The sequence below is a fragment of the Heptranchias perlo genome, chromosome 1, assembly GCF_035084215.1.
Source record: "Heptranchias perlo isolate sHepPer1 chromosome 1, sHepPer1.hap1, whole genome shotgun sequence".
Taxonomy (NCBI): domain Eukaryota; kingdom Metazoa; phylum Chordata; class Chondrichthyes; order Hexanchiformes; family Hexanchidae; genus Heptranchias; species Heptranchias perlo.
The window spans coordinates 152894975-152909021 of NC_090325.1; the positions used below are offsets into that span (position 1 = coordinate 152894975).

Here is a 14047-nt window from a genome sequence, read left to right on the forward strand (position 1 = left end):
GTCCAACCAGAGACTGAGGCAAACAAGGCTCGATAGTCCCCAATGTAGTCCAGCCGGATTTGGCGATTGATGGGTGGTTGAACAGATTGACAGTTAATGCACTGTCCATTTGTCACCAATAGACAGTGGCATTTAGTGATCTGTTTTGTGTGAAGTAAAGAAAAAATGAACTTTCATTTACATAGCACCGGTCAGTTTCAGGATGTCCCTGGGTACTTCACAGCCAATTTGCACATAGCACCGGTCAGTTTCAGGATGTCCCTGGGTACTTCACAGCCAATTTGCACACAGCACCGGTCAGTTTCAGGATGTCCCTGGGTACTTCACAGCCAATTTGCACATAGCAACGTCCCATAAACAACAATACAATAATGACCAGATAATCTTTCAGTGGTGTTGGTTGAGAGGTAAATGTTGGCCAGGACACAGGAAGCACTCAAGGCAGTGCAGCATCCCTTCAATACTGCACCTAAGTGTCATCCTAGATTATGGGCTCAATTTTAAAATCAAATCGCGGGTGCGTTGGGGGCGAGGGGGCTGCGAAAAAGGCGAAAATCCCGAGCGGGTTCGGAAGCCGGCTCCAACCTGCCGACTTCCGAGTTCCCCACAGACGCGCCTGCTTCACGAATCTGGAAGTCCCACCTGCAATTAAAGCTGGCGGGATGATAGTTAAAGAACCAAATGTACCTCATTGAGATACTTAAGGTACTTTATTTCTGATGTAGTAGATAGTTGAAACTATCTTAAAATTACCTGGGCGGCTTTCCCACTGCTTCCGATTCATGCCTGGTGAAACTAGACATGAAGGGCCGGATGAGGCAAAAATAAACAAAATAAATTAAATAAAAAACCATTGCACAAAGTTAAAAAACGAAATAAACCTACCTTTCCAACCTGCTCTGATGTCCGATGTCCCTCTCCCTCGCCCCCGATGTCCCCCCAATCTCCCCTTCTTCACCCCCCCAATGTCTCCCTCTCCCCCCAATATCTCCCTCTTTGATGTCCGTCTCCCCCCGCTGATGTCCCTCTTCGATCTCCCCCTCTTTCCCCGATCGTCCCCTCTCCCCCTCCGATTTTCCCCTCTCACCCCCCCAATCTTCAGCGTATTCCACTTTGTTCCAGCACCGGATGACGTCTCGCTCTCTCTCTCTCCCCTGCCCCCTCCCCTCAGTGTTGCAGCTCCTATCAGCAGCCAGCCTGTCAATCATCCTGGCTGCCGGGCACGAAACTCGGAAACAACTTTAATCACCAATTACATCACGATCGCGTCGGAAACGGTAAGTTTTTTTAAAATTTGGGTTTGTCACGCACACCTTCACCCCACCGCTGCCAACCTGCCACCATTTCAAAATTGAGCCCTATATGTTCAATACTCTGAGCAGGGTTTGAACCCATTACCTCTGACTCAGAGGTGAGAATGCTGCCAAAGTGCCACAGTTGATACAACTAAAAGTAAATTTTTTTCGTAAAAAGTAATTAATCACTTCCTGGTGTTCTTGTTTAGTCTGTTACTGAATTAAAGATTTAATGTGCTGTACTACAAAGTTTTGTTAATTGGGAATTCTTATTTGTAGTTTACAGTAATTCTGTTCCCAAGCATAATGCCTCTTGGCAGTAGTTCTGTTTCTGAATCAGGACAACTGTACTAAAGTCAAAAAACATATAGCAATTAACAAGTAATTAATACAAAAGAATAATAAAAGGACTTAATCAAAAATTCTGTAACCTCATGGCTGACTTCGCAAAGCTGCTATCACCACAGTTGTTCCAAAACACTGCACAGTGGAGACTCTGTGCACATCAAAAGCAGTACTTTGATCCAAACTATTTCAATTTTAGAGCACTAATTCACAGCAAACAACTCCACGTTGAAACATCTTCTGGTTCATTTTCTGTAACAGCATCAGTCACACCTTGGAAAAGGCGGTTGTTAATGCTCCTGCTGATATAGTGCAGAATGCTATGCCAAGAATAAGGTAGTTCCTCAGTCCCTGTGGGGAGAAAAAAAATCATAAGAACATAAGAAATAGGAGCAGGAGTAGGCCAATCGGCCCTTCAAGCCTGCTCCGCCATTCAATAAGATCATGGCTGATCTGATCCGAACCTCAAATCTAAATTCATGTCCAATTTCCTGCCCGCTCCCCGTAACCCCTAATTCCCTTTACTTCTAGGAAACTGTCGATTTCTGTTTTAAATTTATTTAATGATGTCGCTTCCACAGCTTCCTGGGGCAGCAAATTCCACAGACCTACTACCCTCTGAGTGAAGAAGTTTCTCCTCATCTCAGTTTTGAAAGAGCAGCCCCTTATTCTAAGATTATGCCCCCTAGTTCTAGTTTCACCCATCCTTGGGAACATCCTTACCGCATCCACCCGATCAAGTCCCTTCACAATCTTATATGTTTCAATAAGATCGCCTCTCATTCTTCTGAACTCCAATGAGTAGAGTCCCAATCTGCTCAACCTCTCCTCATATGTCCACCCCCTCATCCCCGGGATTAACCGAGTGAACCTTCTTTGTACTGCCTTGAGAGCAAGTATGTCTTTTCTTAAGTATGGACACCAAAACTGTATGCAGTATTCCAGGTGCGGTCTCACCAAATACCTTATATAACTGCAGCAATACCTCCCTGTTTTTATATTCTATCCCCCTAGCAATAAAAGCATGTACAGCTGATTAGAACAAATGTGCTGTTACTGGCAGAAATGCTTACTGTGGCACCAAATTATGGTCAAGAAAGTATAAATTGCTTATAACTTAAGTTCATCACAAAGTCTAATGGGATAGAAAATTACATTTTTTATTGAAGTCCAAAAATGAGTAATGTGGATATCTATAACTGCAACAATCATCAGCTATTTTAAATATGCTAATTGTATTATTCATGCTTTTTTATTTTAATAAGCCCTATCCATTTCATGGTTTTCTCTTGCCTTTATAGATTCCTCCCCTGCCCACACCAAACACCCAGGTGTTTCCAGGTATCTGCTTGTACTCCTCTTGACCCTACTACTGGGACATACGCAAAAGCTGCAGTAATTTGCTTGCCCTCTAATTTCCCCCTCCCTCTGCTCTGTGCCTTTCCTCCAATTGACCTGAGATCAAGAGCTCAATGGGTGGTGGAAGCAGATTCAATAATAACTTTCAAAAGGGAATTAGATAAATACTTGAAGGGAAAAAAATTACAGGGCTATGGGGAAAGAGCAGGGGAGTGGGACTAATTGAATAGCTCTTTTAAAGAGCCGGCACAGGCACAATGGGCCGAACGGCCTCCTTCTGTGCTGTAACATACTATGATACTATAGATGGGTAATCAGAGGGTAGATGCTGCATCCTACCATTCAATGCTACAGTAAGATAGTGCACTAACATGCTGAGTCATTAGGTCACATAAACCCATGTTTTCCTGAATAAAAACGATAACTTTTAAAGCAAGCAATATATGCAGCATTTCCCTGCGAAAAGTGTTAATACTACTGGCCACTTAACAATTATATGCAGAGTTCAAATATCATTGCAAACTGTAGAAAATGTAGTTGAAGCATTTCTCTTAAGATTTATTGCTTTAATAATAAAAATGCTTCTATCAACAGAACCAAACTAATTGTATTTATTAGTTTTATGACATATTTGAAATCTCTGAAATTCACAAAACTGGTTCTGATTTTTAAGGTAACTTTTTGTGTAAGTTGTGACCATGCAGCACAATTTTGTGGAATTTTGCAGCACGCTTCTGGAGGCCTATAGGGATGGTGCAATCAGAATCCATTATGAGTTCTCAGAAATACATAGCTGTATATACACACGTGAAAATTCCAATTTTAAAAAAGATGCTTCATTTGCAGCAGGGCCTGAGGTGGACAGGAGACATATATTTTAGGTTTTAACTTTTTTTGATTTGCAATGTTTAATGTCCAACAGACAGCAATCAGAGAATATATCTGCCATTCTAAGCAAGATACAAATCTCTTGACATTGCAAACATACCATATGGAGAATCTCAGAGGGCAACCTGAGTCCTTCTGCTCTATGGTGCAACACTAATACAAATAGGCTGTTATCTCATTCTTTTTTTAAGTGTGTCTGTCTCTCTTTAATTAAAGAGATGACTTTCAAGGAAAATAATTTAACAAACCATACTTTTATATAGGGAGGGGGGAAAAAAATTGAAAATACTGGCATGTTTGTAAATAAATTTAAAAAAAAACATTTTTCTTAAGACAATCCGCTTTTGAAGTATCTGGTCAGGTGATTAACCCGCATCCGGTTGTTGAGGTGCAGGCAGCACGTAACATTACCTGATTGCTGCGTCCAGCCAGTGTTACCCGTTCTGTTGAGTGGCTGCTCACCAGCAGGGGGCTCAGATATCGCGAGTGGCTAGCACCACTTAAAGGCAGCCTGCACCTCTAAAGGGGAGCTGCTTAGCGTTTTTGGGACTCTGATATTTGCAAAATATAAAATACGAGTCCGCATGGAGTTTGAACAGAGATCAGACATCGCACACGTAAAATACAGATGCGGGTCCCGTCCCTATGTTTATAAATTGTTGAGTTATGTTAAAACATTGAATAAAGGTTGCGCACTACTAAATCCCACATCCTTCAATTTGCCAGACCCCACCAATCTGCCGATCTGAGTTTGTATCAGGCCTGCAAGAGAGCGTGCACCAAGGTTCTCTGATGATGCACTAGAAGCCTTCGTGCAAGTGATGGAGAGAAGAAGGGGCATCCTATACCCACAGTGGGGGACAAGTGGCCCTCCAGACGTATGCTCATGAGGCAGTGGGCAGCTGTAGGGAACAAAGTCAATGCCAAGCACATAGCACCACGAACATGGATGCAGTGCAGAAAGAAATTCAATGCTTTGACACGAGTGGTCAAGGTGAGTGAGGTCAACTGTCAAGTGGCATCTCCTACCAACTGCACCACTAGCCGCATCCACTTCCCCTTGCACTACTTCCCCCTTCACCCAACTACCAACAAACTCTTTCCATCAGTACTCAACTCTTCCAATCAAATGCTTCCTCTCACCCTCGCACATCACCACTGTTGCAAGCCGCAACTCACAGGTCACATACACTGGCAGCTATTCAATCATGACAGCCACATCACCCAAACATCTTGCAGGACACTCACCGACACACATTCTGCTTTCTTGCAGGAGAAGGTGGCACATAACAGGAGGCAGCAAATGGCAGTGGCTCTATGGAAGATGAACCTGGTGTCCTCTCTCAGGATGACAGCATTCCTGTCCCATCCCTGCCACTCTGCCAGTGCCCTTGCTCTTGCCTGTCAGCTAGCCAGCCCACTCCCTGTACTGTTTCGAAACTTTATTATCGGAGCATTGGAAGATAGGAACAGGAGTAGGCCATTTAGCCCCTTGAGCCTGTCCCGCCATTTTCAATGAGATCATGGTTGATCTGTGACCTAACTTAGCCCCATATCACTTACTACCTTTGGTTAACAAAAATCTATCAAACTCATATTTAAAATTAACAATTGAGCTAGTATCGACTATCGTTTGCGGAACAGTGTTCCAAACTTGTACCATCCTTTGCGGGTGGAAGCGTTTCCTAACTTCACTCCTGCAAGTCCTGGCTCTAATTTTTAGGCTATGTTCCCTAGTCCCAGTGTAGGAGACCTCCAAAAACGGGTATAAATGCATTAGCAGCCATAAGCAATAATCCAATAACTAACCTGTAACTCCTGCAGGTAGGGGGTCCTCCATACTGTTAACGGCCTGTTCAGCTCTGCGAGGTTAAGACAGTGCGTGGGCTGGAGCGTTGAGTTCCAAAATCGCTATACTGTCCCTTTAAATCAGCATTACACACTGATCTACCGCATATTCTCCCTACTTTACATGTTGCCAGTGTTTGTCACTTGCGTGTACGCGAACGCCTTTTCCAACATGGCATCCGGCGCACATCACGTTTGAAGTGTGCGCGCGCATTCCGGATGCCATTTTGGAGTCCGCGTAGTGCCTACACAAAGGGCGCTACGCGGCCCAATTTAGAGCCCAATGTACTTAAAAGCTATCTCAGCAGCACACTGAGAAGTTATTTTTTCAATTACTAATCCAAATGGATGTAGTGGGTGTTACATGACTGAATATTCAGAATTTATATGGATCACATGAAGCATGGATTGTTGGTGATTCATGCGAGCCATTATTCAATTCAATTAAGTTATCAAAGAAAGAATTTTTTTTTTATTTGTTCATGGGATGTGGGCGTCGCTGGCGAGGCCAGCATTTATTGCCCATCCCTAATTGCTCTTGAGAAGGTGGTGGTGAGACGCCTTCTTGAAACGCTGCAGTCTGTGTGGTGAAGGTTCTCCCACAGTGCTGTTAGGAAGGGAGTTCCAGAATTTTGACCCAGCGATGATGAAGGAACAGCGATATATTTCCAAGTCGGGATGGTGTGTGACTTGGTGGGGAACATGCAGGTGGTGTTGTTCCCATGTGCCTGCTGCCCTTGTCCTTCTAGGTGGTAGAGGTCGCGGGTTTGGGAGGTGCTGTCGGAGAAGCATTGGCGAGTTGCTGCAGTGCATCCTGTGGATGGTACACACTGCAGCCACAATGCGCTGGTGGTGAAGGGAGTGAATGTTTAGGGTGGTGGATGAGGTGCCAATCAAGCGGGCTGCCTTGTCCCGGATGGTATCCAGCTTCTTGAATGTTGTTGGAGCTGTACTCATCCAGGCAAGTGGAGAGTATTCCATCACATTCCTGACTTGTGCTTTGTAGATGGTGGAAAGGCTTTGGGGAGTCAGGAGGGGAGTCACTCGCCACAGAATACCCAGCCTCTGACCTGCTCTTGTAGCCACAGTATTTATATGGCTGATCCAGTTAAGTTTCTGGTCAATGGTGACCCCCAGGATGTTGATGGTGGGGGATTCGGCGATGGTAATGCCATTGAATGTCATGGGGAGGTGGTTCGACTCTCTCTTGTTGGAGATGACCATTGTTACTTGCCACTTATCAGCCCAAGCCTGGATGTTGCATTTATATAGGTCCTTTCATGACCTTGTCACATCCCAAAGCACTTCACCACCAATTAAGTACTTTTGAAGTGTAATGATTGTTATAATGTAGGGAAACGCAATAGCCAATTTGCGCACAGCAAGGTCCTACAAACAGCAATGAAATAAATGATCAGATACTTTGTTTTAGTGAGGTTGAATGAGGGATAAATATTGACCAGGGCACTGGGAGAACTCCCCAGCACTTCTTCAAATAGTGCTGTGTCCAACTGAGAGAGCAGATGGGGAAGGGGGGCTCAGTTTAACATCTCATCCGAAAGATGGCACCTCTGTCAGTGCAGCTTTCCCTCAGTAATGCACTGAAATGTCCACCTAGATTCCGTGCTCAAATCTCTGGATTGGCTTGAACCCACAACCTTCTGACTCAGGTGAGAGTAATACCACTGAGCCAAGGCTGACAAAGTAGAAAGAATTAACTGTAGGTAGGGAAATCACGTGGCCAACCTGGGATAAAGCAGCTGTGTTACATGCTTCAATTGTAGAAAGAATGCTCAATTAAAGTCTAAAAACTTACTTTTATTTCTTTGAACATAAGCACTCCCCATAAAGCAGCAATGAAGCCTGGTACCTGAAAAAAGAAGCTTCATTTATACATTGGTAGACTGGAAAATGTTTTTCATTTGAATAAAAAGTCCATTTTGTTTGGAAAATGAAACTGCACTTAAAATAGTACACAACTCTTTAAAATTAATATGGAATCTTAAAAACAATGTTAATGAGTTACAAGACTGCTTTTCTCCCTGCATCACAAATTAAATCAATTTAGGTACAGTTAGTAACTGAGTGATGTGCAACAAAAGTTAGGTTGCCTTTCTATCTCAGCTTTTAAGCAAATAGCTGAAAAAAAATGATTTCAACAGAGCACATCTGCAATGCAAAACAACCAACCATTTGATATTTTCTGAATGTCAGTTTGACAAAGACTATTCTAATAGATTTTCTGCTGCATCCAGTTTTAATTCTTATAGTAAAAAAACCACAGAAATGTACAGGACCAAAAAAAAAGTGCTCCATCTGGGTCCTCAGTTACAACATATAGTGTAAAAAATATTTTACATAGTTACAAAATCTATTGAGATGTTTGGTCATATCAGCTATAAGTGTGAATACACAAAATGTGTATCACGTGCACAGAAATTAAATATCACACAACATTGTTTTTGCAAGAACTATAGAGTAGTGATAATGGGGGACTTCAATTATCCCAATATAGACTGGGACAGTAACAGTATAAAGGGCAAAGAGGGGGAAGAATTCCTGAAATGTGTTGGAGAACTTTCTGGAACAGTGCGTTTTCAGCCCAATCAAAATGAAAACGGTGCTAGATCTAGTTCTGGGGAACGGAGTGGGGCAGATGGAGCGTGTTTCAGTGGGGGAGCATTTGGGGAACAATATAATATTAGGTTTAGAATAGTTATCGAAAAAGACAAAGAACAATCAAATATGAAAATGCTTAACTGGAGAAGGGCAAATTTTAGTGAGTTAAAAAGGGATCTTGCCCACGTGGATTGGAATCAAAAATTGGTAGGCAAAACAGTCATTGAACAATGGGAAGCCTTCAAGGAACAGTTGGTTCGGGTACAGAGTAGACACACCCCTACGAGGGGGAAAGGAAGGGCATCCAAAGAGAGAGCTCCATGGCTGACTAAAGATATAGAGATTAAAATGTAACAGAAAAAGGAGGCTTATGATGAATGTAAAGTTCATTATACAGCAGAGAAACAGGCTGAATACAGAAAGTACAAAGGAAATCTAAAAAAGGGAGTTAGAGGGGCAAAGAGAGAGCATGAGAATAGATTAGCGGCTAACATAAAATGGAACCCAAAAGTCTTCTATAAACATATAAATAGTAAAAAAGTAGTCAAAGGAAAAGTGGGACCGATTAGGGACAAAAAAGGAGATCTTCTTGTGGAGGCAGAGAGCATGGCTGAGGTAGTAAATGAATGCTTCACATCTGTCTTCACTAGAGAAGAGGATGCTGCCATTGTAGCAGTAAAGGAGGAGGTAGTACCAATATTGGACAGGATAAAAATAGATAAAGAGGAAGTACTTAAAAGACTGGCAGCACTCAAAGTAGAAAAATCACCCGGTCCAGATGAGATGCATCCGAGGTTGCTGAGGGACGTAAGGGTGGAAATTGCCGAGGCTCTAGCCACAATCTTGCAATCCTCCTTAGATATGGGGACGGTTCCAGAGGACTGGAGGATTGCAAATGTTACACCCCTGTTTAAAAAAGGGGAGAGGGATAAACCCAGCAATTACAGGCCATTCAGCCTAACATCGGTGGTGGGGAAACTTTTAGAGACAATAATCCGGGACAAAATTAATTGGAACTTGGAAAAGTACGGGCTAATAAATGCAAGTCAGCACGGATTTGTTAAAGGAAAATCTTGTTTGACTAACTTGATTGAGTTCTTTGATGAAGTAACGGAGAGGGTTGATGAGGGTAGTGTGGTTGTTGTTGTGTATATGGACTTTCAAAAGGCATTTGATAAAGTACCACATAATAAATTTGTTAGCAAAATTAAAGCCCATGAGATTAAAGGGACAGTGGCAATGCAGATGCAAAATTGGCTCAGGGACAGAAAGCAGAGAATAGTGGTGAAGGGTTGTTTTTCATACTGGAGGGAAGTATACAGTGGTGTTACCCTGGGGTCAGTATTAGGACCACTGCTCTTTTTAATATATATTAATAACGTAGACTTGGGTATAGAAGGCATAATTTCAAAGTTTGCAGATGACACAAAACTCAGAAATATAGGAAACAATGTGGAGGATAGTAACAGACTTCAGGAGGACATAGAAAGACTGGTGAAATAGGCAGACAAATGGCAGATGAAATTTAATACAGAAATGTGAAGTGATGCATTTTGGTAGGAAGAATGAGGAGAGGCGATATAAACTAAATGGTACAATTCTGAAGAGAGTGCAGGAACAGAAATATCTGGGGGTGCACATACACAAATCTTTGAAGGTGGCAGGACAAGTTGAGAAGGCTGTTAAAAAAGCGTATGGGATCCTGGGCTTTATTAATAGAGGCATAGTGTACAAAAGCAAGGAAGTTATGCTAAACCTTTATAAAACACTGGTTAGACCTCAGCTGGATTATTATGTTCAATTCTGGACACCACACTTTAGGAAGAACGTCAAGGCCTTAGGGAGGGAGCAGAAGAGATTTACTAGAACGGTGCCAGGGATGAGGGACTACAGTCATGTGGAGAGACTGGAGAAGCTGGGGTTGTTCTCTTTAGAACAGAGAGGGTTAAGGGGAGATTTGATAGAGGTGTTCAAAATCATGAATGGTTTTGGTACAGTAAATATTGAAAGACTGTTTCCAGTGGCAGAAGGGTCGCTAATGAAGGGACACAGATATTAAGGTGATTGGCAAAAGAGCCTGAGGCAACATGAGGAGGAAAATATTTTTTTACGCAGCCAGTTATAACGATCTGGAACGCAATGCCTGAAAGGGTGGTGGAAGCAGATTCAATAGTAACTTTCAGAAGGGAATTAGATAATTACTTTAAGGGAAAAAATGTAAAGGACTATGGGGTAAGACCAGGGGAATGGGGCGAATTGGATAGCTCTGTCAAAGAGCCTGCACAGGCATGGTGGGCCAAATGGCCTCCTCTTGTGCTGTACTTACGATGAGTACTTACTGTATTTACCATTGGTTAATAATCACTGCTAAAAGAAAGAAAAATGTTTTTGACATTAACCATTTTTTGTTTTGAAAATTATTCAGGAGATTGTACAAGACGCTAATCCTTCATTATTATACACAACTCTCCAACAGAACATATAACGCCTGAAAATCCACAGGCCTCTGCCACACTCCTGTCATAAATAATGCCGCAGTGGGCCCATGAATTAGGTCAGAACTGAGACCTGGCCTGTGTCGGTATATACCATTGGCCTTGTTTGGTGCGGAAACTCCGTATGTCCCAAAAAGAGTCCTCTGCATAATCAGAGGAGGCATGGCTGGGACAAGGGGGCCTCCTGGGCTGCAAGCTTCCTCGGTCCTGGCCTAGGTTCCATTGGGCGACGAGTAAATTGGATGAAACAAGACGTACCACCGTCTTGGCTAGCTGATCTGGGGCACATTTGGACGTTGAAGCCTGGATTCCCCACCAAGACATTACCTTGACTTCAGGCCTCATCAACCTTTTGAAATCACAAGTTTGGCAGGAGCTAGTGCAACTGTCCTAAGTAGTTGGGCTCCACAACTTACCCCGCTGCCTCTCTATGGCAGTTGCCCAAGATGTGTCTGTAATGGTGTGGGCGCCTACCAGGATTGTTCAAATTAGGGAACCTCCCTCTACATACAAACATAAGAAATAGGAGCAGGAGTAGGCCATATGGCCCCTCAAGCCTGCTCTGCCAGTCAATGAGATCGTGGCTGATCTTCGAACTCAACTCCACTTTCCAGCCCGATTCCAGTATCCCTTGAATGCCCTAGAGACCAAAAATCTATCTATCTCAGCCTTGAACATATTCAACGACTCAGTATCCACAGCTCTCTGGGGTAGAGAATTCCAAAGAGTCACAACCGTCTCTGAAGAAATTACTCCCCATCTCAGTTTTAAATGGCCGATCCCTTATCCTGAGACTATGCCCCCAAGTTCTAGACTCTCCAGTCAGGGGAAAAAACCTTTCAGCATCTACCTTGTCAAGCCCCCTCAGAATTTTATATGTTTCATTCTTCTAAACTCCAGAGAGTATAGGCCCATTTTACTCAATCTCTCCTCATAGGAACAACCCTCTCATTCCAGGAATCAATCTAATGAATCTTTGTTGTACCCTTTTTTAAGGGAAGTATATCATTCCTTAGGTAAGGAGATCAAAACTGTACACAGTACTCCAGGTGTGGTCTCACCAGAGCCTTATATAATTGCAGCAAGACCTCCTTACTATTATACTCCAACCCTCGTGCAATAAAGGCTAACATACCATTTGCCTTTCTAATAGCTTGACCCTGAATATTCTGGTGGGGCCAACGGCAGAGGTTTGTAGGCCAAGATCAAAAGCTGTGGCAGCTTGGGCTTGTGGAGTTTCTGACTCCCACGATTAATTAAAAGGTACTAACTGCACCCTCACTCCATCTCAAAAGGACACACACTAGAACTAGAGAACGTTAAATTCTAACTCTGAAAATGATTAAATAGAAAGCTAAAAATAAAAGTGGAAAATTAAAAATGTGAGGATCTGATTAGCCCATGATGTTGGATAGTAAACACAGACCAATCAGCAATGCTAGAGGCTCTCTACAAATATTAGACATACAGATACAAAATTTTTGATAATAGAAATCAGCTGATCCTCCGTGGTGTTAATTACTGGTCATTTTGGGTCTGGGGCAGAGTGATGATGTTTAGCTGCTAACTTGGCCCGTCTGCGTAATGCTACTGTCAGATACTCCATGTGCAGAAGTGGCCGAAATAGGTCCTGAGGTCAATCAGAGGCTAATTCTTGATGTCTTGTTTTAAGTTTCTCTAGATCAGTAGCTGCTTGGCACCTCTTGTTATCTCAATGCTGGGGCATTGGGACCAGTTCTGGGGCAGGAGGGATCTGTTCAAGTTGGACAGGTTGCACCTCAACAGAGCTGGGACCAATGGCCTCGCGAGGAGGTGAACTAGCGCTGTAGGGGAAGGTTTAAAGTAAATTGGCGGGAGGGTGGGCACCAGGATGAAACACTTGAGAGGAGAAACAAGGTGAACAGAGGAATGGCAGAGGCAAATAGCACTAGGGTAAAGAATAGTTCAGAAATAGGAGGGCTCAGGCAGAGGGGAAATGTGAGGTAGTCTAAGATGAGTTTGGAGTGCATGTGTGTACATGCAAGGAGCGTGGTGAATAAGGTTGGTGAGCTGCAGGCACAAATCACCACGTGGGCTATGATACAGTGGCAATAACAATGACCTGGCTCAAAAAAGTGGATGATTGGATACTTAATATTCCTGGCTACAGGGTATTCAGGAAAGATAGGAAAGCAAGGAGGGGGGTTGGCAGTATTAATCAATGAAACTATTATAGCACTGGAAAGGGATGATGTAGTTGAGGGGTCAAAGACGGAATCTATTTGGCTAGAATTAAGGAACAATAGAGGAGCTAGTACGCTATTGGGTGGATACTATAGGCCACCAAATAGTGGGAAGGAGATAGGAGGAGGAAATTTGCAGACAAATTACAGAAAGATACAAGAACTATAGAGTAGTGATAATGGGAGACTTCAATTATCCCAATAGAGAGGACAGTAACAGTGTGAAGAGGGGCAGGGATTCCTGAAATACAAGAGAACTTTCTTGATCAGTGTGTTTCCAGCCCAAGCAGTAATGAAGCAGTGCTGGATCTAGTTCTGGGGAATGAAGTGGAGGATGTGGAGCATGTTTCAGTGGGGGAGCATTTGGGGAACAGTGATCATAATATCATCAGGTTTAGAATAGTTATGGAAAAGAACAAGCAACAATCAAGCATAAAAATACTTAACTGAAGGAGGGCTAATTTCAGTGAGTTAAAAAGGATCATGCCATGATGGGTTGGAATCAAAAATTGTTAGGCAAAACAATAAATGAACAATGGGAGGCCTTCAAGGAAGAGATGGTTTGGGTATAGAATAGACACATTCCCACGAGTGGGAAGGGAAGGGCATCCAAAGTTAGAGCTCCCTGGATGACTAAAGATATAGAGGGAAAAATTCGATAGGGCCTATTATTGGGTGCAGGTAACGTGATCCGCTATTAACCTGTTCCCAATGACCCCTGCGCAGGCAGGACGAGAACTTTGTCCGGCCTCAGTATTCACCGTCAAGTTGTGTTGAAATCCAGGCCTTGCACATCGATTCAATGCAATTCTCACATTCCACAAGCAGGGGGAGCCCCAATCTCTTAAAGGGAAGATGTCTCTTAAAATCTCTCAAACCTGTTACTTGCTAAAAAAATAACAGTTTGCTGTCTGCATGGAGTCTGAAAGGAGATCAGACATCGCACACGTAAAACACAAATGCAGGTGCCGTCCAT

General features: G+C 43.1%; 1 protein-coding gene across 2 annotated transcripts in view; it reads right to left on the reverse strand.

Annotated features, from left to right (window-relative positions):
* Positions 1-1493: 1493 nt before the first annotated feature.
* LOC137300139 (transmembrane protein 144-like) overlaps positions 1494-14047 on the reverse strand; it is a 99431-nt gene continuing 86877 nt past the window's right edge. Inside the window, exons 12-14 of one of the 2 annotated variants that reach the window (XM_067969332.1) lie at positions 7552-7605; positions 5697-5749; positions 1908-1991 (exon numbers count right to left, since the gene is read on the reverse strand). In XM_067969332.1, coding sequence (XP_067825433.1) covers positions 5744-5749; positions 7552-7605 — 60 coding nt within the window. In that variant the 3' untranslated portion in view covers positions 1908-1991; positions 5697-5743. Of the gene's footprint in view, positions 1992-5696; positions 5750-7551; positions 7606-14047 lie in introns of both variants that reach the window. The other variant, XM_067969256.1, reaches the window with a different exon arrangement.